A 26,749-nucleotide genomic window follows, 5' to 3' on the forward strand; every position below is an offset into this window, starting at 1 on the left:
ACCACCAACCCAAAGGACAGTCCCCAAGGCCAACTCCAAGACTCTCTGCCCCATACTGGTCCTGCCTCCCAACCTAGGAATAGGGCGGCCTGGCTGGAGGCACCCACGTGCACATGCTCACAGGAGCCCACTCATTCACTCTTGGCTCTGACCTTCTCCACGCCACATTCTGTCCCATCCAGGAGAGGAATGAGGAGGCGGCTGCAGCTGCTTTGGTCCAGCGGGTCTGTGTGGCAGGAGAGGGCCTGGCACATATCCTATGAGGGTGGACAGGTGGCAAGCTCAGGGGCCACCAGGGCCTTCCAGGCCAGTATCCAACCTTAACTGTCCCTCCCAGACCGCAGGACACACTGACACAGCCAACACTCTGCACTGTGGGCACTGGTGCCCTCAGAGGACAAGGCATGACTGACCCATCGATGGGGAACCGGGACCATGACCAGGTCCTGTCACACTTTTGGGGGCCCATGGAAATGTGTTTTTTGTGTCTTTTTTCTTTTTTTCCTTCTTAACTTGTCACTGACTTGAAGCTCAAGAGGCAAATGTTTTAATTTCTTTTTCTTTCTTTTTTTTTTTTTGAGACAGTTTCGCTCTTGTTGCCCAGGCTGGAGGGCAATGGCGCGATCTTGGCTCACCTCAACCTCTGCCTCCTGGGTTCAAGCAATTCTCCTACCTCAGCCTTCCGAGTAGCTGGGATTACAGGCATGTGCCACCACGCCCGGCTAATTTTTTGTATTTTTAGCACAGATGGCATTTCTCCATGTTGGTCAGGCTGGTCTCAAACTCCCGACCTCAGGTGATCCGCCTGCCTTGGCCTCCCAAAGTGCTGGGATTACAGGCGTGAGCCACCACACCTGGCCTAATTTCTTTTAAAATCAGAAGAAAAAAGGCCGGGCACTGTGGCTCACGCCTGTAATCCCAGCAATTTGGGAGGCCGAGGCGGGCAAATCACGAGGTCAGGAGATCGAAACCATCCTGGCTAACACAGTGAACCCCCGTCTCTACTAAAAATACAAAAAATTAGCCGGGTGTGGTGGCAGGCACCTGTAGTCCCAGCTATTTGGGAGGCTGATGCAGGAGAATGGCTTGAACCCTGAAGGCAGAGCTTGCAGTGAGCCAAGATCGCGCCACTGCATTCCAGCCTGGGTGACAGAGCAAGACTCCGTCTCAAAATAAATAAATAAATTAAATTAAATCAGAAGAAAAAAATGAACTAGGCTGGGTGTGGTGGCTTATCCTGTAATCCCAGCACTTTGGGAGGCCAAGGCGGGCGGATCACCTGAGGTCAGAATTCGAGACCAGCCCGGCCAACATGATGAAACCCTGTCTCTACTAAAAAATACAAAACTTAGCTGGGCATGGTGGCACATGCCTGTAGTCCCAGCTACTCGGGAGGCGTATGCCTGGGAATCGCTTGAACCTGGGAGGCGGAGGTTGCAGTAAGCCAAGATTGTGCCACTGCACTCCAGCCTGGGTGACAGAGTGAGACTCTGTCTCAAAAAAAAAAAAAAAGAAAAAATGAACTTCCAGGTCAAAATTAATGTTGTAATATATAATATTAATAGATTTGCTGGTCAGGCGTGGGTGGTGGCTCATGTCTGTAATCCCAGTGCTTTGGGACGCCAAGGTGGGAGGATGGCTTGAAGCCAGGAGTCCTAGACCAGCCTGGGTAACAAAGGGAGACCCCATCTCTACAAAAAATTTAAAAATTAGCTGGGCATTGTGGCATGTGCCTGTAGTCCCAGCTACTCCAAGGTCGAGGTGGGAGGATCACTTGTGCCCAAGAAGTTGAGGCAACAGTGAGCTATGATTGTGCTACTGCACTCCACCCTGGGCAACAGAACGAGGCCCTGTCTCAAAAGAAGAAAAAAAAAGACTTGGCGGGGCGCTGTGGCTCATGCCTGTAATCCCAGCACTTTGGGAGGCCAGGGCGGGCGGATCACGAGGTCAGGAGATCGAGACCATCCTGGCTAACACTGTGAAACCCCGTCTCTACTAAAAATACAAAAAATTAGCCAGGCGTGGTGGCGGGCGCCTGTAGTCCCAGCTACTCGGGAGGCTGAAGCAGGAGAATGGTGTGAATCTGGCAGGCGGAGCCTGCAGTGAGCCGAGAGGGAGACTCCGTTTCACAAAAAAAAAAAAAAAAAAAAAAAAAAAAAAGACTTGTATTTATAGTAACACATAAAACTTTATACATTGTATAAGAATATTAAAATATAATTCTCAATTTTTTTGTGGAGGAAGGGGCCCATCAAGGCAAAAGTGCCTGGAGCCCATGAATGTCCCATGTAATCCTGCGAGGAAGTCTGTCTTTTGGGGTGCCTGCTCTCCATCTCCCCTCCCCCTACCAGCCCCACTTCTGCTGTGGGTTCAGTTTGGAGGCCACTTCCTCCAGGAAGCCCTCCAGGCTGACTCCAGCCACAATAGATGGGGAAGTCCTTGGTAACTGTTTAAGATTGGTGTACTCACTCAGCCAGGAGTCCTTGGGCACAGGGGCCCTCCCAGGACTAGCTACATAATTTGTGGGGCCCAGTCAAACAAAAATGTTGGAGCTTTTGTTCAAACATTTTAAATAATTTCTAGAGGGCACAGACAGCATTAAACTAAGCCGCCCTGGCTTAGTCCTCAGCCTAGCACGGCACCCAGCAGGTTCTCACCATGCACGTTTGGGGGGACGTGAGCTGGGTGATGCGGAGGGACCTCACAGCCAATCCCAGGCCACCGCCGGCAGACTCACCAGGTGCTCCCTGGCGAAGGTGCAGGCGACAGCCTTGGGGCCGAAGGCCACGCGGCACTGCTCGTTGGCGCTGTAGTAGAGGCCAGGCTGCGCATCCGGCGGGTGCCCCGCGGACCCGGGTTGAGGCCGCGGCGGGTCCCACACGCAGCGCGCCCGTCCTGCGCTGCGACAAGGCCCGGCTCAGGCCCGGCTCAGTCCCGGGGTGTACACCGGGAGGAGGCGGGACGGAGGAGTGGGCACGAGGATGGAAGCGTTTGGAAGCGTGGCCTTTTGTGAGTGGGAACAGGAGTTCTCGGCCCGCGCCCCCCACCAGGAGCCGGCTCTTGGCTGGGACCAAGACTAAGGCTCCTGCCGGTGCGGAGGTGGGTGGCCAGCAGAGGGAGCGGCGACGGAGGGACGGGTCTGAGTGGGATGGAGCAGATGCAGGTTAGGCCCGGGAGCGGTGCGGTCGGCGGGAAGGGGACGCAGGGATACATGTACGCGGGTTGGGGAGATAGGGGTGTGGGGCTGATGGAGCGTGGAGAGTGGACGGAGGAGTAGGGGCGGGTGGAGGCAGACGAAGGGTAAGGGGGTGAAGTGAGGGGGTGGGTGCAGGAACAGGGTGGGCGCAGGAACGGGGTGGGCGCAGGAACGGGGTGGGTGCAGGGGGCTGAGATGGAGGGGTGGATGGAGGAGAGTAGGATGCAGGGGTGGGTGTAGGCAAGTGGGAGAGAACGAGGGAGTGTATGTGGAGTCAAGGGGCGGGATGGGGGTGGACGGAGGGGTGCGTGCCCAGATTGGCTGGAACGAAAGAAAGTGTGGGCGCAAGGGGGCGAGGGAGGACGCAGGGGTGGGTGCAGGGAGGGGGTGGAACGGAGCGGTGGGCGCAGGGGTTGGACAGAAGGGTGGCCGCAGAGTGGGACAGCACGGGGGGAGGTGCAGGGGGTGGGACAGGTGGGTGGGACGGGGGGGTGGGTGCAGGGGTTGGGACGGAGGGGTGGGCGCAGGGGGTGGGCGGAGGAGTGAGCGCAGCGGGGTGGGACGGAGCGGTGGGCGCGGGGTTGGACGGAGAAGTGGGTCAGGACGGAGGGGTCGGACAGGAAGGAGGGCTGAATGCGGAGTGGGGACGGACGTAGGGAGAGGTGGGGACGGACGTAGGGAGAGGTGGGGACGGACGTAGGGAGGGGTGGCGCGGGCGGCCCAGCGGGCTGGCTGGAGGCTCGCGCGCCCCTCCCGCGGGGCGGCCGCTACCTGAGCAGGCTCAGCAGCTGCCGGCGGCTGCAGGGGGACCAGGCGAGGCCGGCGCGGGGCGCGGCGCCGTCCGAAGCCATCACGTGTCCGCTGGGGCCGCAGCCGCTGCCGGGCGCGCCGTCGTGCTCCAGGCCGAAGCTGGTCGGGGGGCGGGGAGTTGCGCTAAGGCGGCCGGCAGGGGCGGGGGCGGGGGTGGGGGCGGGGGTGGGGGCGGGGGTGGGGGCGGGACCGGGGTCGGCCAGTCAGGGGCCCGGCGCCCTAGTGCCGCAGCGCCAGCGAGTTTTCCGACCCGGGTCGACCCCTGACGCCGCCATCTGCTAACTGGGCGCAGTGGAGAGGGTCGCGTGCGCCCTGCCTCAGTTTCCCCCAGAAGGCAGCGCTAGCCCAGCAGGGTGGCTCTCGCATCTTTTGCTAATAAATATCAAAAGCCTTTAAAAATGTGCAAGCCACATTAATTCATGGTGTTAGGAGTCTGTGGGGAGGTGGGGACTGGCCGGGGCCTTGAAAGGCTGCTCTGGGGACTGTTTACATGGATGTGTTGAGCGTGAAATTCACCTACTGTGAAGAAAACACGATTTTAAAGTTCAGTTAAAACGTGTTTGCCCTTGGCCATCGTTTGCATTCCTAGGCCAGGAAGGTGAACCGTTTCCAAACTGTCACAACAGAGCTTGCTTTACCCAAAGCGGAACTGATGGAGGACTCCTAATGGGGTGGGAGAGGCCAGGCACCGGTGAGGTAGGAGGTGGACTCCACTCTGGAGACCCCGCTTGGACACTGGACCAGAGGACTAGCTAAAACAGGGAGGGGTGGGAAGCCCCTTTCCATAAGACACGCCCACCAGTGTGCCATGCCAGTTTGCCATTGCCATGGCAAAACCCAGAAGTTACTGCCCCTTTTCCATGACGAAAACCCAGAAGTTACTGCCCTTTTTCTAGAAATTTCTGCATAATCTGGCCCCTTAATTTGCATATAATTAGAAGTGGGTATAACTAGGACTGCAGCCCTGCCTTTGAGCTGCTCTTTTGGGCACAGTGTCTATGGGGTAGCCTGGCTTCAAAAGAGGCTATGCTGTGCTGTATACAGTCACAGGGCTGTACACTCTGCCCACTGCTGCATCAATCAAAGTTGCTGTCTAACACCACCTGCTCCCTCTTGAATTCTTTCCTCGGTGAAGCCAAGAACCCTCCCAGGCTAAGCCCCAGTTTGGGGGCTCACGTCTTCTGCATCACAGGAGCAGAAGGCAACTATGCTCCCTCTGAGGGAGAAGGAGCCCTGCCTTGTCCCACACCCAGGAACCCTGCCTCAACCCTCCCAGGCTCAGAGGGGTTGAAAGGGGTCGGGTGGGGGTTGGTGGGCAGGGAACATGGAAATTCACTTTTTACTTTAGAAATCTCTGCACTGTTTGAATTTTTACAACAATTGGGTATTATTTTCATACTTAAAAAACTAAAGAAATGAAAAGAAACCCATCACTCTAGGTAAATGGTTATAGGTAAGAGTGAAGGTTTGCCCACAAGAATGCATAACATTCACAACAGGAAGACGTGTTCAGACAACCTAGACATCCAAGAAGAGGGGACTGATTAAATAAATTATGGTGCACACCTCTAAGAGACCTGGGATAATGTTTGGGATATATTATTACATAAAGAACAGGTAAATCCTGCACTCGCCCTAGGAAGAAAAAAGAAAGGCTGGATGCAGTGGCTCACGCCTGAAATCCCAGCACTTAGGGAGGCCGAGGCAGGTGGATCACCTGAGGTTGGGAGTTCGAGACCAGCCTGACCAACATGGAGAAACCCTGTCTCTACTAAAAATACAAAATTAGCTGGGCGTGGTGGCACATGCCTGTAATCCCAGCTACTTGGGAGGCTGAGGCAGGAGAATCACTTGAACCCAGGAGGCGGAGGTTGCAATGAGCTGAGATCACGTCATTGCACTCCAGCCTGGGCAACAAGAGCGAAACTTCGTCTCAAAAAAAAAAAAGAAAAGAAAAGAAAAAGAAATAGCAGGTAACAAAGCAATGCACAGCATAATCACAATTTTCCTTTTATTCAGGGATCCAAACTAAATCCCAATTTTGCAAATAAGAAATATGTGTGTGTATGTAAAGAAAAGACTGAAATTAAATACAAAATGTGAAGAGACATTATCTCTAAATGGTGGGATTTGAGATAATTTTTACAGCCTGCTCTTTCTTTACCTGAATTTTCTACAGAAGTTATTTTCTACCTGCTAAAAGTGTCTTGCTCGTCTTTTGGAAAAAAAGTTTCTTTTAATCAAACAGTATCAGGTTCCCCTGTCCTCACACCTGAGTCTGTTGGGGTGAGGGGTACAGGCTCCTCTGGAGAAACTCTACAAGGACCCACTGCTTGCCAAGACCACCTCCACCCTGGGTACCCAGGTCAGCTCCTTGCCAGAGCCTGGGGACAGCTGGTGGGGCTGCATACCTGTGCCCAATCTCATGGGCGATGGTGACTCCCAGGTCGAAGCCAGTGTCCTCGGTAATGAGGCAGCTCCAGGTTGGGGAGCAGGCACCGCCCAGCTGGGTGACGCCCCGCACCTGCCGGTTACCATCAGGCAACTCCAGGTCAAACCTCGGTGAGAGAAAACAGTCACTTGGGTGGTGCCAAGGCACGTGCCTGCCCTGGGGTCACCTTTGCAGAGGGCAGGAGGCTGAGGGCGCAGCCTTCCCAGGCTGGCTGGCCAGCACCCATCAGAAAGCTCGGCTACCTAGTGATATAGAGGACCAGGTCAGCATGGCCAGGATCCGTGTCGTCCTCAGGGTTGATGGTCCGGCTCCACCCACAGACGCTCAGCAGGGACGAGGTGAGGTTGGCTGTGATATTTGGAGCACCCTGCAGATCCACAGCAAAGCCTGCATTTAGGACACCCCAACCAGGCACGGTGCTGACTGCGGTCGGTGTGTTTCCCAGTTAGTCCTCCTAACAACCCTATGACTAGCCCGTGTTAGGGATGAGACAACTGAGGCTCAGAGAAGTAGTCAGGCAGCCTGTGCTGAGTGCTGGGTAGAGCTGGGAGGGCAGCTGGTCTGTCTGGCTGAATGCATTCTGTGATCCATGCTGCCTGGGGCATCCGGGACAAGAGGTTAAAGAGGATGGAGATGCGATGACTTGGGCTTCCCGCTCTGTATGGCGTGCTGAGTTCCAGCTCCATGCCTACCTCAGGCTCTGTCAGAATGACCATCTTCACCAGGTGCACCCGAAACTGAGCCCCCAGGGACGGGTCCCGAAGCAGTTCTGCCCCCTGTGCAAGGGCAGATGAGAGAGGTAACCCGTCGGGTGGGCATTGCCAGCCCCAGGCAGCTGCTGACTCCCAGGGGCCCCCGGAGTGTGAAGAGCTGGAGAGGCTACTCCACCAGCATGTGTGGGAAGCGGGCGGGGCGGGGGGGCTCCTAAAATGTGCTGCACAGTCAGCCGTGCCTCTGTTGCTCCTCAGCTCATGGCTCAGGAAGGCCAACTAACGCAAGGAAAACAAACTCCAAAGCAAGGGGATGAGAGCACACAGATGGTCATGAGTCGGATATTCCGGTCAAATGCTGCTCCTCTCAGATCACAGGCTCCTCTCAGATTACAGGCGCCTGCCACCATGCCCAGCTAAGTTTTGTATTTTTAGTAGCTACGGGGTTTCACCATGTTGGCCAGGCTGGTCTTGAACTCCTGACTTCGGGTGATCCACCCGCCTTGGCCTCCCAAAGTGCTGGGATTATAGGCATAAGCCACCGCGCCTGGCCTTGTTTGTCTTTCTGAGACGGCGGCTAGTGGGGAAGTGCTTCCCTGCCCGCCCTTCCCCAGCTTTCAAGTGAAGGGGGGCTGCAGGGATTCAGGTGCTAGCAAGAAATGAAGGTGGGCATCTCCTTTGCCAGCAGTCTCTGTTTAGACTTCAGATGGGTGACCTGTCCTCGCCACTCTGAGCAGGGGACAAGAGAATGGAGAGAGGGCAGGGTCGGGGTGCAGAGGGCAGTGTGAGCAGCCCGCATCCCATTTGCCAGGGTTGCTTTAGCTGAGCTTTGTGGGGGTCAAATGGATACTGGGGAAGAGGCCAGGCTTGAGGGTGGCCTCAGGTGAAGGGACTTGAGTAGTGAGAGGCTGCAGGGTGTGCGTGTGCCATGGAGCCTAGAGAGGGTGTGGGACCTCACCCACCTCCACCCAGGGGAGGGAGGGAGAAGAGGAAGAACCCCAAGCCATTCTACCTGAGTTTAACCCACTGTATTCAGACTACCAGATACACCAGCCCACAGACATTGGTCACCAGCCCTGGCCGTGGGGACCTGGAGTGGGGCACTCACGATGTTGAGGTTGGTGAGCACGTAGCGCTCTGTGTCCTCCTGGTGAGCCTGGAAGACATCGGGGCCCACGGCCACCAGCAGCTCCAGGTGTAGGATGCCGCCTGCAGCCCGCCTCTGCCTCTGCCTCTGCCTCTGCCTCTGGAAGCCAGGAGAAGGAGGGCGGCCTGGCGGGGGAGAGGGAGAGCAGAGGGCGATGGTTCTAGAGAGCAAGTAGTGGAAAGCTAACAGGAGAGGGGCTGGCAGGTCTTGGAAGGATGGCCTTCTGAAGTCAAGACATTGCGTTTCACCCCCACCCCAAGAGCCGGACCCCATTAGTGACTAGGCACGCAAAGGGCAGGGCCCAGGAAGAGCTGTTGGGCTATTGTGTGCTTTGGGTCACCCCATCAAGACAAGATTCCCACTGCCCTAGTGGCTCTGCCCAAAGGGGAAAGCCCCTGCCCTGCCTCCTGGACCCTGCTCTGGGCACAGGTGTTTCACAAGTAACATCATGGACCCCGATAGGAAACTGAATACGAGTGGAGCCCGGTGTTCTCTTGGGAAGCAGGGGCCCAGGCCAGCCCTCACTGTCCTCTCCCAGGGGAGCCCTTAGAGGGTCAGGGACCCTGGGCAATGATCTCCCAGCCTTTCAGAAGCGGCAGCGCTGGAAGGACCCAGGCTATGGGATACCCAGACAGCGTCGGCTGCATCCAGCCCCCAGCGTGGCCCCAGGCACTGCTCAGTGTGCCTCCGGCCTAGGCCACAAAGAACCAGGTCACAAAGTGGGCCTTGCCCTCCCGTTGCCCCTGACCACTAGCCCACCTGCCTCTGGCCCCCATCAGCCATTAGTCAAGTTGCCAATGGCCCTACTGGGAAGGGGGCTCGCACCGGAGAAGGTCACAGACATGGGCCTGTGGGCAATGGGGACAGGCCTTTATCATAAGGAAATCCATGGCCTTAGGAGGTAGCCTGAGCCAGTACCTATCTTGTTTCCCAGAGAAGGAATAAATATTTACATCCACGGTCAGAAACCACAAGAGCTCCTGAAAATCAGCCAGCTCAGCAGAGGCCATGGGGCAGGAGGGGCCAGCCAATCGGTGACCGTTCCCTTGTGATATTTAACAGAAGCTAGGGTGAGAACCCTGGCCTGGCTGGAACACCCAGACCAGCTTATATCAACTTGGCAGGAAGTAACAGAGTTAATTAACAGGGGTGACAGCAGCTTCTCTGACCTTCTCCTTCCAGATCCACCAAAAATCCCAGACCACTGACTCAGTGGTGAGATACCCCTTGAAAGTCCTGAGAAACTCCCCCCGGGAGAGAAGACACCAGGACAAGTACCTTTTAAGGGAGCACCAGGGCTCAAGTAAGAAGACACGGCCTGTGGCTCCAAAGCCTGAAGACAACTCTGCAAGACAAAAAGAGATGGATGGGGCCGGGCACAGTGGCTCTGGCCTGTAATCCTAACACTTGGGGAGACCGAGGTGGGAGGATCACTTGAGTCCAGGAGTTTGAGACCAGCTGGGGCAACATAACAAGACCCCATGTCTTAAAAAAAAAAAAAAAAAAAAAGAGAGAGAGAGAGAGAAAGAAAAAAGAACAAAAAGAGATGGATGAAGAGGAAGACAGGAGGCAGGAGGTGGGTGAGGCCAACCAAGAAGGAGAGGGGGAAATCAGAGACAGGGAGAGGAAGGGAGAGGCAGAGAAGAGCAACCTACACAGTTTGGGACAAACTAGTATCTGTCTGTTCAGCTTCACCGAATGAGCAGGTCGTACTGAGACACCAACTCCCTCTTCAGTGAGCACACTTCATCCCCCAAAGCCCCAAGTACAGACTCCCCTGCCCAGCGCAAACCCCAAAGCTGATGTAGTCAGCTATTTGGCACTCCCCTCGCCCCAGGTAGCTCAGAATACCCCACCCAGAGGCTCCCAGAATACCCCCGCTCCTGCAAATGAGCCAACCTGCTGGAAATGGGAGGGTCCCCAGCAGCCCAGGAGAAAGCCACAGGCAAGGATTCCGGCCACACAGAGGGGAGGGCATCTTGCCCGGGGGTGACGCTGGTGCATCCTCAGGAGAGCCAGCCCGCGGAGTGGAGCGGAGTGAGAGGGGGCCTTGGTGACTGGGAATCTGGTCAGTATGGAATGGGACAGGCCCGCTCACTGGGCGGGACGATTAGGCAGTGTTTACTCTTGGAAGCTTCCTGCCAGGGCAGGGGCCGTGGCTAGGGTGGGCGGCCTGCAGCTCCTCCTGCTGCAAGCTGGGCCTTGCTCTAAGATGGTTGCAGTTCAGGGTACCCTGCAGCCCAGTCCTGCACACCAGACAGCTCTCCAGATGTGCACGCCCACCCCCTTAGAGGAGGCCTAAGCCAAATAATCCGGAGAAGGGACACTGGACCAGAAACCCACAGACGGGGGTTCACGAGGAATGCCAGGACCTCGGCTGACTCCCTCTCCGGGGTCCCCACTCCCATCTGACAGATGAGAGGCTGTGCCAAAGACATCGTGGTTCTGGCTCAACTCTCCACCTACTCTGTGCCTGCGCCTGATGAGGAGAGTCGCAGAAGCAGGCTGCACGGCACCAGATCTCAGCATCATCACAAACGGCCTGGCAATCCCCTTCATCTCCTGGAAGACTCACTTCACATGCTCCAAACCACTCTTTTACACCCCTTACACCCACATTGCCGCACAAGCTGATGACCAGCAGGGGGATTCACCTTGTCTTTCCACCCCTCAAAGTGCAGCCTCTCTCCTCCTCTGCGATCAGGGAGGACACACCTACACTTCCTGCCAGGCCGTGGCTCTGGATCCCTTCCCAGCCCTCTCCTCCTGCATCGTTAGTTTCTGTCCCTCTGCTAGAGCCATTCATTCATTCCTTCAGCCAACAAATGTTTCACTGAGCCCCTGAAACAGGCCAGGCTCTGTGCTAGACACCAGGAAAGCAGCCACAAGCCAGGCAGACAGCAGCCTCGGCCTCTCACAGCTTAAATTCTAGGGAAGAGAGCCAGATAGCAAAGTTGCTAGACAGACACATGTTGTATATGTAGTATGTTCAAAGGTGGTAAGTGTTATGGAGAAAAATACAGCAGAATAAAGGAATGGGGGACTGGAGGGAAGGGTGTGCTTTCATGCAGGAAGGTAAGGAGGCTGTTGGAGAAGGCGGCATGCTTAGATGTCGAGATCCTGGTACCTGGCTCACTCCATCAGCGTGCATGACTCTCCTGTCTCTTTTTGGTTTTTGTTTGTTTTTTGAGACAGAGTCTTGCTGTGTCACCCAGACTGGAGTGCAGTGGCACGATCTCGGCTCACTGCAACCTCTGCCACCCAGGTTCAAGTGATTCTCCTGCCTCAGCCTCCCTTGTGGCTGGGATTACAGGCACCCGCCATCACGCCTGGCTAGTTTTTGTATTTTTAGTAGAGGTGGGGTTTCGCCATGTTGGCCAAGCTGGTCTCAAACTCCTGACCTCAGGTGAGCTGACTGCCTCGGCCTCCCAAAGTGCTGGGATTACAGGCATGAGCCACCAAGCCCAGACACTCTGGTGTCTCTTGATTACAATCAACAACCTTCCCTTGACCCACACTGTCCTCCTGCCATAGCCCTGTTTCTGGCTGTCTTTAAGAACTTGGAAACATTATTTTCAGTGGCTATCTCCACTTCCTTGCCTTCAATTCCCACATACCATTGAAATTGATCTTTAAAAGGTCACCAATAACTTTGTGAACCCTGAAAGAGCCAATCCTTCTTGATGGATCCCAAGTTACTAACTGGGCCTAAATTCAAAGCAGGACCTAGCAGCCATTTGCTGACTAGGGTCACACACACATTCTGCGTTCCTGGAAAGCCCCCACTTTCACTTAACTCTGGGACGGTTTCACAGCTATCTGTTCCTGTTTATGCCGCCAGAATCAACCCATCGACTGTTACCTGCATCGACCAATCTGAACTCAGCAAGTATTAACCAATCAGAACTAAGCAAGTGTGCCTTCCTCATTTGCATAAGAGGACCAAAGTGGGAACCTGGGCAGGAAGTTCTCTACAAAAGATGACCTCTTTCTTTGTTCTCTTTGTTCCCTGGAATGCACCTTTGTACAGAAGGCTGCATTGCCCTGGTTTACAAACTGCTGGAACAAAGTTTTTTTCCTTTTTTAAAAAGAAAACCCAGGCCAGGTGTGGTGGCTCACGCCTTTAATCCCAGCACTTTGGGAGGCCGAGGCAGGTGGATCACGAGGCACGCGGATCATGAGGTCAGGAGTTCGAGATCAGCCTGGCCAGCATAGTGAAACCCCGTCTCTTTTCAAAAATACAAAAATTAGGCTAGGTGCGGTGGCTCACGCCTGTAATCCCAACACTTTGGGAGGCTGAGGCGAGAGGATCACCTGATGTCTGGAGATCCATACCAGCCTGGCCAACATGGAGAAACCCCATCTCTACTAAAAGTACAAAATTAGCCGGGCATGGTGGCGCATGCCTGTAATCCCAGCTACTCGGGAGGCTGAGGCAGAAGAATCACTTGAACCCGGGAGGTAGAGGTTGCGGTGAGCCGAGATTGCGCCATTGCACTCCAGCCTGGGCGACAAGAGCATAACTTCGTTTCAAAAAAAAAAAAAAATTAGCTGGGCATGGTGGCGTGCACCTGTAGTTCCAGCTACTCAGGAGGCTGAGGCAGGAGAATCGCTTGAACCCGGCAGGTGGAGATTGTGGTGAGCCGATATCACGCCACTGCACTCCAGCCTGGGCAGCAGAGCAAGACTCCGTCTCAAAACAAACAAAAAAAAGAAAACCCTTTTCGGTGGACTTGCTGACAATCTCAGTGCCATATCTGGTTCCCATCTCTCTGTCCTTGTCCTTCTCAGCCTCTCAGCAGCATCTGATGTGGTTTATTCTCCCCCTGGATTCTCTAATGCCACTCACATCCGCCTCTCCTTCCACTGCACTGACTGCTCCCCCTCAGCCTCCTCTGCTGCTTCGCCCCTGGAGAGCCCCCAGCACCTGCTATCTGGTCTTAACCCTTCACTCCCTATATTGGTACTCTCTCTTTGGATGAACTAACCCAGGTTCATGTTTCAACACTAATTATGTGCTGACGATTTCCAAATTACATCTCCAGCACTGACCCTTCCCTAAGCTTAGGAATCTTATATCCTGCTGCTGATTAGACGTCTCTCCTTGGTGACTGACGGCCCATTCAAACTCAGCAAGTGTGAAAAAGAGCTCATGGCTCCACCCCCATACTTCACCCTGCTCCCCGCAGACATTTATTGAGATGATAAATGGCCACACCCAGTTGCTCAGACCAAAATCCTAGGAGCCTCACTTCCCTGTTACTCCATCAACCTCTGCCTGTTACGCACGCACATCAAATCTACCCACTCCCGGCCGGGCACGGTGGCTCACACCTGTAATCCCAGCACTTTGGGAGGCTGAGGCGGATGGATCACCGGAGGTCAGGAGTTCAAGACAGGCTGGCCGACATAGCGAAACCCCAGGTCTACTAAAAATACAAAAATTGGCAGAGCGTGGTGGCGTGCACCTATAATCCCAGCTACTCGGGAGGCTGAGGCAGGAGAATCGCTTGAACCCAGGAGGCGGAGGTAAGGGAGGAGACCACCCCTCATATTGTCTTATGCCCAATTTCTGCTTCCACATAAAGAAGTAAAAACTAAAAGGCAGAAATAAAATCCACAGGCAGACAGCCCGGCGCCGCGCCCTGGGCCTGGTTAAAGATCAATCCTTGACCTAACCGGTTATGTTATCTATAGATTTCAGACATTGTATGGAAAAGCATTGTGCAAATCCCTGTCCTGTTCTGTTCCGTTCTGATTACCGGTGCATGCAGCCCCCAGTCACGTACCCCCTGCTTGCTCAATCGATCACGACCTTCTCACACAGACCCCCTTAGGGTTGTAAGCCCTTAAAAGGGACAGGAATTGCTCACTCAGAGAGCTCGGTTTTTGGAGACGTGAGTCTGCCGATGCTCACCACTAAATAAAGCCCTTTCCTTCTACAATTCGGTGTCTGAGGGGTTCTTGTCTGCGGCTTGTCCTGCTACAGAGTGAACTGGCAGGAACTCCTCCCGGTGCCTGGGCCTCAGTTTCCCCACTGTATGTGGAAGATGAGCCGCTGTGAGGCTGAGCAAGGAGCAGCCCAAGGCGGGAAAGGCTCGAGAGTCCAGGACGCAGGCGAGCGACCGAGCCCGGCTCTCACTAGCCCCACCGCCCAGTGCCCCCAGCTCAGCTGCCCCACCGGGTGCTACACACACAGCGGTCCCCAGTTCCCTTCCGGCGTTCGCATCTCTCATCCCCCATCCCGGATCTTGGGGAGGTCCTCGGCTTGCCCCAGTCAAACTCGAGGTCGATGACCCCGGATGCCGCTGGCTAAGGCGGCGGCCCAAGTCCCGTGCGGGCGAACCGCCCAGGCTGCGCGGAACCAGAGGCGGGGATCCGGTTTCCAGCCGGTTGTGGAGAGACGAGCGCTTCCGGGGACTGGAGCGTGCGCGCTGAGGTATGCGGAACGCGTGCGCGGTCTCTTCCGGAGTCTTTTCCTGGACGGGGTCCCTGCGGTGGGTGTGTTTCGGCCTGGCCTGGGTAGGCGCTTGTGCTGCCAGGGCGCCGGGCCCGGGTAGGCCGGGGTCTCGGGTGGCCGCCGGCCCAGGCGCTGGACGGCAGCAGGATGGGGAAGGCGAAGGTCCCCGCCTCTAAGCGCGCCCCGAGCAGCCCCGTGGCTAAGCCGGGTCCTGTCAAGACGCTCACTCGGAAGAAAAACAAGAAGAAAAAAAGGTTTTGGAAAAGCAAGGCGCAGGAAGTAAGCAAGAAGCCAGCAAGCGGCCCCGGTGCTGTGGTGCGACCTCCAAAGGCACCAGAAGACTTTTCTCAAAACTGGAAGGCGCTGCAAGAGGTGAGGCTTGAGGGGGCCCGGGCGGAGCGCTGTGCAGCTCATTCCCGCAGAACGCGACGGAGGGACAGACTTGGGTAGCCCCAAAAAGGACCTGTAAAGGCAGATTTGAATCGAAATCTTGTAAACAGCTTTTCACAAGGAAGGTGGCCTGTTGAGGGAGGTCTCGAACTTGTTTGCGTGAAAGAAATTGATGAAATAATTATTTCAAGTACAAAAAAGCAAAGATAAACCCTTGTACCTTTTGCATAATGAACTAACTAGAATGGATTTTACAAAGAGAAATTTAGCTTAAAATCCCGAAACCAGGCCGGGCGCGGGGCCTCACGCCTGTGATCCCAGCACTTTGGGAGGCCTAGGCGGGCAGATCCCCTGAGGTCAAGAGTTCAAGACCAGCCCGGCCAACATGGTGAAACCCCGTGTCTACTAAAAAAGTACAAAAAATATTAGCCGGGCGTGATGGCGCGCGCCGGTAGTCGCAGCTACTCGGGGAGCCTGAGGCAGAAGAATCGCTTGAACCCGGGAGGCAGAGGCAGTAGTAAGCCGAAATCGCGCCACTGCACTCCAGGCTGGGCGACAGAGCGAGACTCCATCTCAAACAACAACAACGAAAGAACACACTGGTCTGTGTAGCAAGACAGGGAGAAAGAAGATTCCTGTGTAGAAGTGAAAAGCAGATAGCAGACGTGATGGGGTTCTAGCGACACTTATGGTCTTGAAGTAAATACTAATTGAGCTCCTAAAAATGTGCACTCTGCCATGTGCTCTATGCCGTGTGTGTTGCAATCCCCACAATAAGACTGTGAGGTGGACACTTTCATCATCTCTATTGTACAGATGAGGAAATAGGCTGGAAAAGTTTAAATAGATCATCTAAGATTGCGGCTGGGAACCAGGTGGCTGACTCTGGAGTCCATGCTTTTAAGGCTGTGTTGTACCTGCTGTCTCCCTAGTGACCTGCACTTCTGTAGAGGTTGCCTGCTCTCTCCCAGACACTCTTCCACGTGCGTCACTCATACATTCTTACCACATCCCTTGGAGCTCCCTTGGAGCTACCTACTGTTAGGATCATAGCTCACTGCTGCCTGGGCTCCAGCGATTCTCCTGCCTCAGCCTCCCGAGTAGCCCACACGTGTAATCCCAGCACTTTGGGAGGCCCAGGCAGGAGGATCACTTGAGCTCAGGAGTTCAAGTCCAGCCTGGGCAACATGGTGAGATTCCATCTCTAAATAAAAGTAAAAAGTAGTTTTTTTAAAAAAGAAATGTGATCCCCAGTGGTGGAGATGGGGCCCATAGGAGGTATTGGGTCATGGGGGTAGATCCCTCATGAATGACTTGGTGCCCTCCCCTCAGTAATGAGTAAGTTCTCACTCTGCTGGTTCATTTGAGAGCTGGTTGTTTAAAAAGAGCCTAGCACCTTTTTTGCTTGCTCTCTCGCCACGCAACACACCTGCTCCCCCTTCACCTTACACCATGATGGGAAGCTTCCTGCGGCCTCACCAGAAGCAGATGCTGGCACCATGCTTCTTGTACAACCTGCAAAACCATGAGCTACATAAACGTTTTTTTTTTTTATAAATTACCAAACACAGGTATTCCTTTATAGCAGTGCACAATGAACTAATACAGATGGGGTTTCACTTTGTTGCCCAGGCTGGTCTTCAACTCCTGACCTCAAGCAATCCTCCCACCTCAGCCTCCCCGAGCGCTTCTTGAACCTCCTAATACTCTGCACAGTATCTCAGTGCAGACATTCCTGTCTTAACACACAGGACCAGTCAAATTCCCGTGGGCAGCCCCAGGGTTCTGTGGGATTTCTTGAACACCAACTCTTCTTCCTTCTCCCAAGAAAGAAAAGCAAAATAAGTGAATGGAAGGGATGTGTGCTATAGGGAAACTTTGGAGTGTTTTCTAATTCATCCAAGAAAGTCAGCCCTTCAGTTCTTTACCTATCACAGAACAGGTAAGTAGCACCCGCCTCATCATCGCACTGTGGTGGCGCCCACTCCCACTGGGGATTTGAACACAGGGAGGAAGCTGGGCTCTAAGACTACAGGAGCCTCTGCTTGGGTGACAGCTAAGGTGTGGCTGCCAGCAGTTCTTCAGCCACTCCAGTTTGACAGAAGCTTTTCTTTTCATTTATGACACCCCCCACCTTCCTGAGACCTTCACAGCAGTAGCAAACCAGGGAATCTTGTTAAAAAAAAGTGATTTCTGTGTAGCAGGATGTTGGCCCAAGCTGTGAGGGAAGTTAACTCCAAAATTCTTTCTAGATAAGCTGAAAAGGGAAGTGGTCTGTGGTGTCCAGCCACTCAACAGGTACCCAAGGTGTAGAATGAGTTTGACATTTTGTATGCATGAAGGAGCAGGTGCAAAATGCATTATAATAAGATAAGCAAAGAAACAGCATTTCACCACAAGTGACCCATGAGAATGAAAAAGAGCTTTTTCCAAACCGTTTGAAAATGAATTTCAGTGATGCGGATGGGAATTGTATAGATGTGTTTGGTGTATATGTGTGTATATACATACACACGTAAGTTTTTTCAATCTGCTGTGTGTAATTTCCAAATTCAAATGCAGCATGTATTTTATTTTGGGTCCCAGTGGCTGCTGAAACAAAAATCTCAGGCCCCAGAAAAGCCTCTTGTCATCTCTCAGATGGGTTCCAAAAAGAAGCCCAAAATTATCCAGCAAAACAAAAAAGAGACCTCGCCTCAAGTGAAGGGAGAGGAGATGCCGGCAGGAAAAGACCAGGAGGCCAGCAGGGGCTCTGTTCCTTCAGGTTCCAAGATGGACAGGAAGGCGCCAGTACCTCGCACCAAGGCCAGTGGAGCAGAGCACAATAAGAAAGGAACCAAGGAAAGGACAGATGGTGATATTGTTCCAGAACGAGGGGACATCGAGCATAAGAAGCGGAAAGCTAAGGAGGCAGCCCCGGCCCCACCCACCGAGTAAGTGTGGGCCACCTCACCACTGAGAACCGAGGCACAGCGACTTCACCAAGGCCTGTCTCCTTATGGAGGCTGGTGGCCTCACCGCAATCTCTCCATCACTTTACCCTGATGTCGTCTGTTCCTTTGTTTACTCGCTGTTACTTGTTTTCCCCTAGAGTGTGCGCATGATAAGGCAGGGCCTGCTTCTTCCGAGCGTTGAGCAGAGCTCAGCATTTAGTGGGTGCCAGTACACGTGTGTGGAAGGAAAGCGTGCTGAAGCCAGAAAGACCCGAGTATGAGGCCTGTCCCTGCTTCTCGCCAGTTGGGTGGTTTGGGGCAAGTTTCTGACGTCCTCTGTGCCTTGTGGTAGTCATGGTGGCGTCACAAGGAGATTGTGAGGTTGGCACTCTTGGCTCAGTGCCTGGTGATTACTTCAACCCTGTGATGGAGCCAGGTGTGGTGGCTGTTGCCTGTGGTCCCAGCTCCTTGGGAGGCCAAGGTGGGAGGATCACTTGATCCCAGGAGGTTGAGGCTGCAGTGAGCTGTGATTGCACTACTGCCTCCAGCCCGGGCGACGGAGCAAGACTCTCAAAAAAACAAGTGAAAAGAATAAACCCTGTGCTGGCCACCCACGTGGGGTAGACCGGGAGTCAGTGGCCTTCTCTAACGGTTCAGCTGGAGGTGACGTGTTCATAAGTCACAGCTGGCTTCATGTTGCCTGGGTGTTCAGGAGACAGTCACTGATGGCTGAGGAATGAGCCATTTGGGGGCCTCCCTGTGTTGTGCTAGGCAGGCTGTCTGGGATAGAGTTCAGTGAGGCGGGCCCGCTCCTCCCTCTTGAGGCTTATTGTCAAGTGCAGTAGACTGTAAACTGCAGCTGTTGCTTAAGTGTGGTCAGGATAAATCTAGTGAGGAGAAGGTATTGGGCGCCTGGAACAAGAGGGACGTGTCCATTCAGTGGGGCCGGGAATGGCTTTTCTAAGGAAATGACATTTAACCTTAGCCCAAGAGACAGATTCCCCAGGCAGGTGTTATGTGCCTGTGTGAGCATCCGAGTACGGAGGGCAAGGGGTTCTGTGTTTCCATCTTACAGGCATTCTGTCTGTCTGTTTCCTAAGTGTTCGATAATGAACGTGTTACCTTCATAATTAAAATGTTAGCACTCATTACACTTGGGTGGTGGGTTATATGTTTCTGTTTTATATTCTTTGTGTTTGTCTGTGTTCCTAAATCTTGAATAATGAGTGTATTTTCTAATTAAAAAGAAAAGAGATGAGGCCAGGCACTGTGACTCACACCTGTAATCCCAGCTCTTTGGGAGGCCGAGGCAGGTGGATCACTTGAGGTCAGGAGTTCAAGACCAGCCTGGCCAACATGACGAAACCCCGTATCTACTGAAAATACAAAAAATTAGCCAGGCGTGGTAGTGGGCGCCTGTAAAATCCCAGCTACTAGGGAGGCTGAGACAAGAGAATCACTTGAACCTGGGAGGTAAAGGTTGCAGTGAGCCAAGATCGTGCCACCGCACTCCAGGTTGGGTGACCCAGTGAGACTCCATCTCAAAAAAAAAAAGAAAATGCCAAGATGATCAAAATAGCAGAAGCAGCAGGGCCAGCAGTCGGTGTCTGGGGCCAGCCTGTGGGAGAGGCAGGCTGTGCCATCACTCCACTCACCTGCACAGTCAGCCCCACAGCCCCACCCCACCAGTTGCACTAGGGTCTTCTGGTGATCAGCCTGTTATCTTTGCCTTTTAGGGAAGACATCTGGTTTGACGACGTGGACCCGGCGGATATCGAAGCTGCCATAGGTCCAGAGGCGGCCAAGATAGCGAGGAAACAGTTGGGTCAGAGCGAGGGCAGTGTCAGCCTCAGCCTCGTGAAAGAGCAGGCCTTCGGCGGGTACGCTGGTCTCAGGGAGTGGGGTCTGCTGGGGAGGCTTAGCCGTGGAGGGCGGGGCTTCTTCAAGGGAGAGGATGCTTTCCTCTCCCTGAGGTGAATGAAGCAAGCACCTCCCAGGGTCCTGCTAAGAACCAGGACCACACAGAGCTTGTCACGTGGGTGCAAATGAGTGAGGGGCAGAGAGCTTTTCTCTGCCGACACTTAGTCCATGGATCCCTGGGGCTCTGACCTGGAGCCCTGTGGCCTGCCGTGTTTATTAAACTACAGCCTTTGGTTACCCTTCAGCCTGACAAGAGCCTTAGCCTTGGACTGTGAGATGGTGGGCGTGGGCCCTAAGGGGGAGGAGAGCGTGGCCGCCCGTGTGTCCATCGTGAACCAGTATGGGAAGTGCGTTTATGACAAGTACGTCAAACCAACCGAGCCCGTGACGGACTATAGGACAGCGGTCAGTGGGATTCGGCCTGAGAACCTCAAGCAGGGTATGTCATCCACAGCTCAGGAACTTAGAAGGGAAAGTAGTAACTGGATTCGTTTTCTCCCTTTTGTTCCCTTTTCTGTCTGAGACCACTCACTGCAGCTGGTTTCGATGCATCTTGTCTCCTTTTGGGGCGATGGGTTTTAAAATACAAAAGGCATCCTTAGACGGCTTTACACCCATTTATGCCTTGCACTTCATTGCCTCCTGTCCGCTGACTTCAAGACCAGGCCAGTAGCTGGGCACGGTGGCTCATGCCTGTAGTCCCAGCTACTCAGGAGGCTGAGGAGAGAGGATTGCTTGAACCCAGGAGTTCAAGTCCAGCCTGGACAACATAGCGAGACCTCATTTCTAAAAAAAATTATTATTTTTTTTTTGAGATGGAGTTTTGCTCTTGTTGCCCAGGCTGAAGTGCAATGACACAATCTCGGCTCACTGCAACCTCCGCCTCCTGGGTTCAAGCGATTCTCCCGCCTCAGCCTCCCGAGTAGCTGGGATTACAGGCATATGCCACCATACCCGACTAATTTTGTATTTTAAGTAGAGACAGGGTTTCTCCACATTGGTCAGGCTGGTCTCGAACTCCCGAACTCAGGTGATCCGCCTGCCTCCGCCTCCCAAAGTGCTGGAATTACAGGCATGACCCACTGCACCTGGCCTTCTAAAAAATATTTTTAAAAAATGAGCTGGTCCCACTTGGCTCGGGCCACCCTTGGTCTAATCAGCCCTGTTCGGGGGGTACAAGTGGGGTTGGTGGTGGGGTGGTCCCCAGAAGCAGGCAAGGCTGCCTCTGGAGCCCAGGGCCTAGGGCAACACATCTCTGCCCATTTTTGTGGGGGCAGTTTTGTTTTTATTTCCATTTGGGAAATTGTCAAGTAAATCATGAGGTTGAATAGGCAGAACCGCGCTGCCAGGCGGCTCTAAAAGTTTCTCAGTGCCTACACTCAACATATGCTCTCCTCCAGCCGTGAGCCGACTTTGCAGACTGTGTGGAGCACTTTATTCCTCTCCTCAGAGGTGATTCTCGCAGCCACCCCTGCCAGGGGCCCACAAGGCACTTCTCCCAGTGGGGTGGGTGGATGTGGTGGCTTCGAGTCACCCTCCGTAGTGGCATTGCAGGCCTGACCATTTGTCTTAGGTCTGACCAGGGGTAGGAGCGGGGCTGCCTCCTCACAGAATGATGGTGATGTGTGTGTTGCAAAAAACCGCTTCTTTGTGTTGATTTTCCAGGAGAAGAGCTTGAAGTTGTTCAGAAGGAAGTGGCAGAGATGCTGAAGGGCAGAATTCTAGTGGGGCACGCTCTGCATAATGACCTAAAGGTACTGGGCTCTCTCCTGGGGACTCAGCCTGCCCCTGCTCCGTGGGTGTTACACTCACGCCCTTGCTGTGTTGGGGAGTTTTAACAATGTGTGGGTTTGTGCTTTATGTTGGGAATACTTTGGTAATAATATCAGATACCGCGTGCTGAGTTCTTACTGTGTTTTAGGAGCCATGCCAGGCTCTTGTTTTGAGAGCCCCCAGCGAAACTGGGGTACCCATACCAGAGCAGCTGGCAACCCCGCCCTAATGAGAAATGAAGGTGCTGATACCCCTTTTACCTGGAGGAAGGCCTAATGTCCAGTTGTCCCATCCGTGACCAGGGTCCCTCCATAGGAAACAAGTTTATCCTGGCAGATGCCCTGTGGCCCATGTGCAGGTTACGCTTGCCTAACCATCACCCTGGCCCTGGGAGCTTGCCTTTGCCTTCTTCCTGGCGTCCCCGAGGAAAAGCCCGCCTGGGGCAGCCCCTGGTTCTTCAGATGGAAAGTGCAAATTCAGACACCACCACTGTGGGAAACAAGTTCAAAGACATATACAGACCCTGGGCAGGGAAGGCGTCATGGGTGGGGAGGGCAGCCTGCCATCTCCTGGTCACCCGAGGCAGGAATGAAGAGTCAGGCAGAGCGAGTACGTGTGTATTTACAGGAGAACAGGGTGGGGGTCACTTTGAGTTTATGGGCAAATGCCTGGATGTTGGTTTAAAGGACACAGTGGGAACAGCGGGGAGGCCAGTCTGCTAGATGGGAGAGACACTTAAGTTGTCACCTCTGCCCACCGGCTTGAAGCACTTGGGTGTGGTGAGGAACTTGAAGCCGTTCACAAGGAAGTGGCAGAGATGCTAATGTTCAGGCAGCAGCCTTTGCTATGGTGCTCCCGTCGCGGCACTGTAGAGATCCCTTGAATCCATTGAAGATGCCGGAGGTGTTCATGCTTGTTTACAGAGGGTGAAACTGAGGTGAGAACCCCCCGGGCAGTGTCCTCACAGAAAGGTCTTCTGTGTGCTCCTGCTGTACCCCCTCAGAGACTGCTGCCGTAGGGACTCGTCCTTCCCTCCTGACTCTGACTCCATCCCTGGCACCTTGTGCAGCACATGTTCAAGTCTTTCTTGAAGATGATGATGCTAAGGACCAGACACAGTGGCTTATGCCTGTAATCGCAGCTTTTTGGGAGGCTGAGGCTGGAGGATTGCTTGAGGCCGGGAGTTAGAGACCAGCCTGAGTAACATAGGGGAGACCCCATCTCTATAAAAAATTTTAAAATTAGCCAGGTGTGGTGGCGTGTGCCTGTTGTCCCAGCTACTCAGGAGACTGGGGTAGGAGGATCAGTTGAGCCCAGGAGGTTAAGGCTGCAGTGAGCCATGATTACCCTATAGCACTGCAGCCCAGGTGACAGAGTGAGATCCTATCAAAAAACAAAACAAAACAAAAAATTGCATGCTAAGATTGCAAGATGAGCTGTTAAAATGTGTTATTTGCAACTTCCTGATGTGCAGAACCAACTCAAAATACAAGTATAATATAGGAATAAGTTGGTTGCTGGTTAACTGTTGACTGTTTTTCTCCTACTTCCTTGATTTCAAGATTTTGTTTTTATTGTCTCTGACTGTTGGGCATCAGCTTAAGTCAGTGCGATAAATTTCCTTCTGGAGTTGAAATTCATATCAGTGCCTTGTTTCCATGTGTGTGTGACACACTTGGATTCCCTACAAGATGTTACTTGCAGGGCAGCCGCGTTGGCTCACACCTGTAATCCCAGCACTTTGGGAGGCCGAGGCGGGTGGATCACCTGAGGTCAGGAGTTCGAGACCAGCCTGGCCAACATGGCAAAACCCTGTCTCTACTAAAAAATACAAAAATTAGCCAGGCATGGTGGCGGGCACTTGTAATCCCAGCTACTCGGGAGGCTGAGGCAGGAGAATCACTTGAAACCTGGGGTCGGAGGTTGCAGTCAGCAAAGATTGAGCCACTGCATTCCAGCCTGGGTGACAGAGCAAGACTCCGTCACACACACACACACACACACACACACACACACACACACACACACACACAAAGATGTTACTTGCAAAAGGTGGCGGGGGGAGGGGGTTCTGCTACTACAAACCAAAAATGAAAATGATTATCATTATATTTTATTTTTCTAGGTACTGTTTCTTGATCATCCAAAAAAGAAGATTCGGGACACACAGAAATATAAACCTTTCAAGAGTCAAGTAAAGGTACTTAGAATGAGTGTGACTCAAAATACTGTATTTCTGTTTTGCTGGTCACTTCATTGTTTCTGGTCACTGGTGGCTGACTTGTTGGTTAAAGGGTTTTTGTTTTTCCTTTTAACCTTTAAAACTAGAAGGAATGTTTAAAAATAGAGTTCTGCTAATTGCTGACCTTAAAAATGATTGCAACGGAGGGCAAGTTATTTCCACTCTAACCTCTGAAACAGGGTCACTGACTAAGGGCCTGGTACCACTGTCGTATCTGCTCTAGAGAGTGCCAAGGGCAGAGCCGTTCTTCATCCTTTTTTTTTTTTTAGACAGGGTCTTGCTCTGTCACCCAGGCTGGAGTGCAATGGCATAATCTCGGCTCACTGTAACTGCCACCTCCCAGGCTCAGGCAATCCTTCCACCTTAGCCTCTGAAGTAGCTGGGACCGCAGGCATATGCCACCACCCCTGGCTAATTTTTTTATTTTTATTTTTTTAGAGATAGGGTCTTGCTGTGTTGCCCTGGCTGTTCTCAAACTCCTGGGTTCAAGTGATCTGCCCTCCTTGGCCTCCTAAGTGCTGAGATTACAGGTGTGAGCCACCATGCCTGGCCAGAGCTGTGCCTCTTGAAATAAGCAGGGAGGCCTCAAGATGGGAGATGGGGATGCTGACTCCTCCCCTGGCCCTCTCCCTTTATTGGCTGATAGGGGTGTATCACCAGCCCATCATGCTATAAATGGCAGCTGGTGGCTACCACCCTAAGTGCCATGAGCACCTCTCCACTGAGAGGCAAACTGTAGGTCGCTTGGGTGAGGTTCAGTAGCCAACCGCTCCCTGCTTGGTGGGGTGACCCTCTTTGGGCCGAGCCTGCAGAGGCCCCCACCCGCCTCTTCCCCCTTTGCAGAGTGGAAGGCCGTCTCTGAGACTACTTTCAGAGAAGATCCTTGGGCTCCAGGTCCAGCAGGCGGAGCACTGTTCAGTAAGTGTGTCCTGTGGGGTAGTTCATGGGGTTTGGGGCGGTTTCCCACCTGGAACCAGACATGAGTCACCTGACACAGACATGGGGGAGGTGGGGCTTGGGCACCTACTTATCCTACGAGGCTATTGGTCAAAAAAAAAAAATGGCAGAGCAGAGTTACGGAATTTTGGTTAAATTCTAAATATGCACATTTAACGAATTTAACACTTAACACAAAAGTACTGCATTCTCGTTATTTGGAGAAAAAGTTGCCAAATAATTACAGAGGGTTCCCCCACCCCCGCAGCCCTCCAGCCCTGCCCTGCCCGGCCCCGCTGAGCAGCTGGCTCTGCCTCTGTGGAGCAGTCACCCCCTGCCAACGTGGCCTCAGTGCTTTGGGCCCTTTTTGCCCATCTGCTTGGTCCTTGTGCCCCTGTGCCCAGCGCCCAACCTGCCATCACCCTGCACTCAGAGACCTAAAAAGGCAGCGTGTTTGTTGCTTCTCCTCTTTGGGTTTCCCTTTCTTCTCCTGGGAGGGGTGTCTGAGTCACAGAAGTGTGGGGACCATCAGGTCGTTGCTCCCTCTGCTTCTCTTGTGTCCTCCCTCCCCGTCCTGGTGACATCTCGTGGCCAGGTCCATGTCTCACTCAGTACATCTGTAGCAGAGTGGCTAGTGGGAGGGCTCAGTCATTGTGGGGTTGACTGTGGGCTGCGGCTATGCCTCGTCACCTGCTGGGATGTTTCGTGTCGTCTAGATTCAGGATGCCCAGGCAGCAATGAGGCTGTACGTCATGGTGAAGAAGGAGTGGGAGAGCATGGCCCGAGACAGGCGCCCCCTGCTGACTGCTCCAGACCACTGCAGTGACGACGCCTAGCAGTCCTGCCCTGCTGCTGCTGCCGCCCCGCTACAGAGGCAATGTGACCAGTCACAGGGACAGATCACATCTCCCCAGAGTGGCAACTCTGGTGAAACCTTTTCAGAATCATGGCAGAGGGGCGTGGCGTGGTGCTACTGAGAAGGTCCTCCTTCCTCTTGACTTTGTGGTCTGAAACCTGGTCTTACTGTCCATGTGTGTTTGGGCCCGGATGGTCAGGGTGGGGAGCAGGGACTGCCATGGGCACGCCTGGCCACGCTTTACCGACTGCTGACCCCCTGGGCAAGGTGAGGTTGGGGCCTGTGGGCCGCCAGTCCATACGGTGCTGTCACCGCCCATCTTTGGTGACACCCTGGGGTGAGGTGCTCAGCACCTTCCTCTCGAGGAGCCACATTTTCCTCCTTTGTGTTAGGGGACATAACAAGCTCTGCTGGGCTTGAGGGACCCAGACCAGGTGTCTGCAGTCAGCTCCTGAGACACAGCTGGCCGGCACAACAGGTGTTACATCAGGGGTTTCCTGTGGCCGTTTGGACTTTGAGCATTTATCTAAATTAAATTGGCCCAGGGTTGGCTGGTGGGTCACCCAGCAGAGGCTTCTCCCCATAGCACGAGGATGTGTTGCCTGGGCACGGTGACTGCGGTTATTCCTGGAGGTCGGCAGACATGCCAACCTTGGGCTATTTGAGCTGGAGAAGCTATGTGATGCTAGCCGGTGGCTTTCTGGGCTAGGCCCCAGTTTGAGGCTCCCCTGGGAACTAGAGTCAGGAACAGCCAGTGGCACCGACAAGGGGACGGAGTCCAAGGCGTTATTGGACCACCTGACAGCTGGACAGAAAAGGGGCAGACACACCGAGGATGCGATTTAAAATAAATGCAGATGTTGACTTGGAATGGAGCCTGTGGAGGCTCAGTGTTGACTCTCATCTAGAATGGTCTGGAAGGAC

The 26,749-nt window shown here is 53.8% G+C and overlaps 2 protein-coding genes across 10 annotated transcripts in view; one reads left to right on the forward strand and one right to left on the reverse strand.

Moving 5' to 3' along the window:
• ADAMTS13 (ADAM metallopeptidase with thrombospondin type 1 motif 13) overlaps nt 1–14,494 on the reverse strand; it is a 41,479-nt gene extending 26,985 nt beyond the window's left edge. The window contains exons 1-9 of one of the 7 annotated variants that reach the window (XM_054658475.2): nt 14,233–14,494; nt 9,594–9,660; nt 8,277–8,440; nt 7,151–7,234; nt 6,701–6,825; nt 6,418–6,564; nt 3,968–4,105; nt 2,738–2,900; nt 153–257 (exon numbers count right to left, since the gene is read on the reverse strand). In XM_054658475.2, the coding sequence (XP_054514450.1) occupies nt 153–257; nt 2,738–2,900; nt 3,968–4,105; nt 6,418–6,564; nt 6,701–6,825; nt 7,151–7,174 (702 nt within the window). In that variant the 5' untranslated portion in view covers nt 7,175–7,234; nt 8,277–8,440; nt 9,594–9,660; nt 14,233–14,494. The other 6 variants (XM_063787459.1, XM_063787460.1, XM_063787461.1 and 3 more) reach the window with 6 other exon arrangements.
• A 216-nt stretch (nt 14,495–14,710) lies between these two features.
• Nucleotides 14,711–26,696, forward strand: REXO4 (REX4 homolog, 3'-5' exonuclease). Of its 3 annotated transcripts, none has more exons than XM_016961996.4 (8): nt 14,711–15,147; nt 17,752–18,098; nt 19,835–19,978; nt 20,264–20,457; nt 21,684–21,772; nt 23,917–23,991; nt 24,877–24,951; nt 25,686–26,696. In XM_016961996.4, exons 1-8 carry the CDS (start codon nt 14,923–14,925, stop codon nt 25,803–25,805), a joined length of 1,269 nt encoding a protein of 422 aa, XP_016817485.1. In that variant the 5' UTR covers nt 14,711–14,922; the 3' UTR covers nt 25,806–26,696. The 3 variants fall into 3 exon arrangements, with proteins under 3 accessions (XP_016817485.1, XP_016817486.1, XP_009455911.1); XM_009457636.5 differs by having other exon boundaries at nt 14,757–15,147; nt 17,930–18,098; XM_016961997.4 differs by lacking the exons at nt 19,835–19,978; nt 20,264–20,457 and having other exon boundaries at nt 14,738–15,147; nt 17,930–18,098.
• The last annotated feature ends 53 nt before the right edge of the window (nt 26,697–26,749 follow it).

This window comes from Pan troglodytes, chromosome 11, assembly GCF_028858775.2.
Source record: "Pan troglodytes isolate AG18354 chromosome 11, NHGRI_mPanTro3-v2.0_pri, whole genome shotgun sequence".
NCBI lineage: Eukaryota > Metazoa > Chordata > Mammalia > Primates > Hominidae > Pan > Pan troglodytes.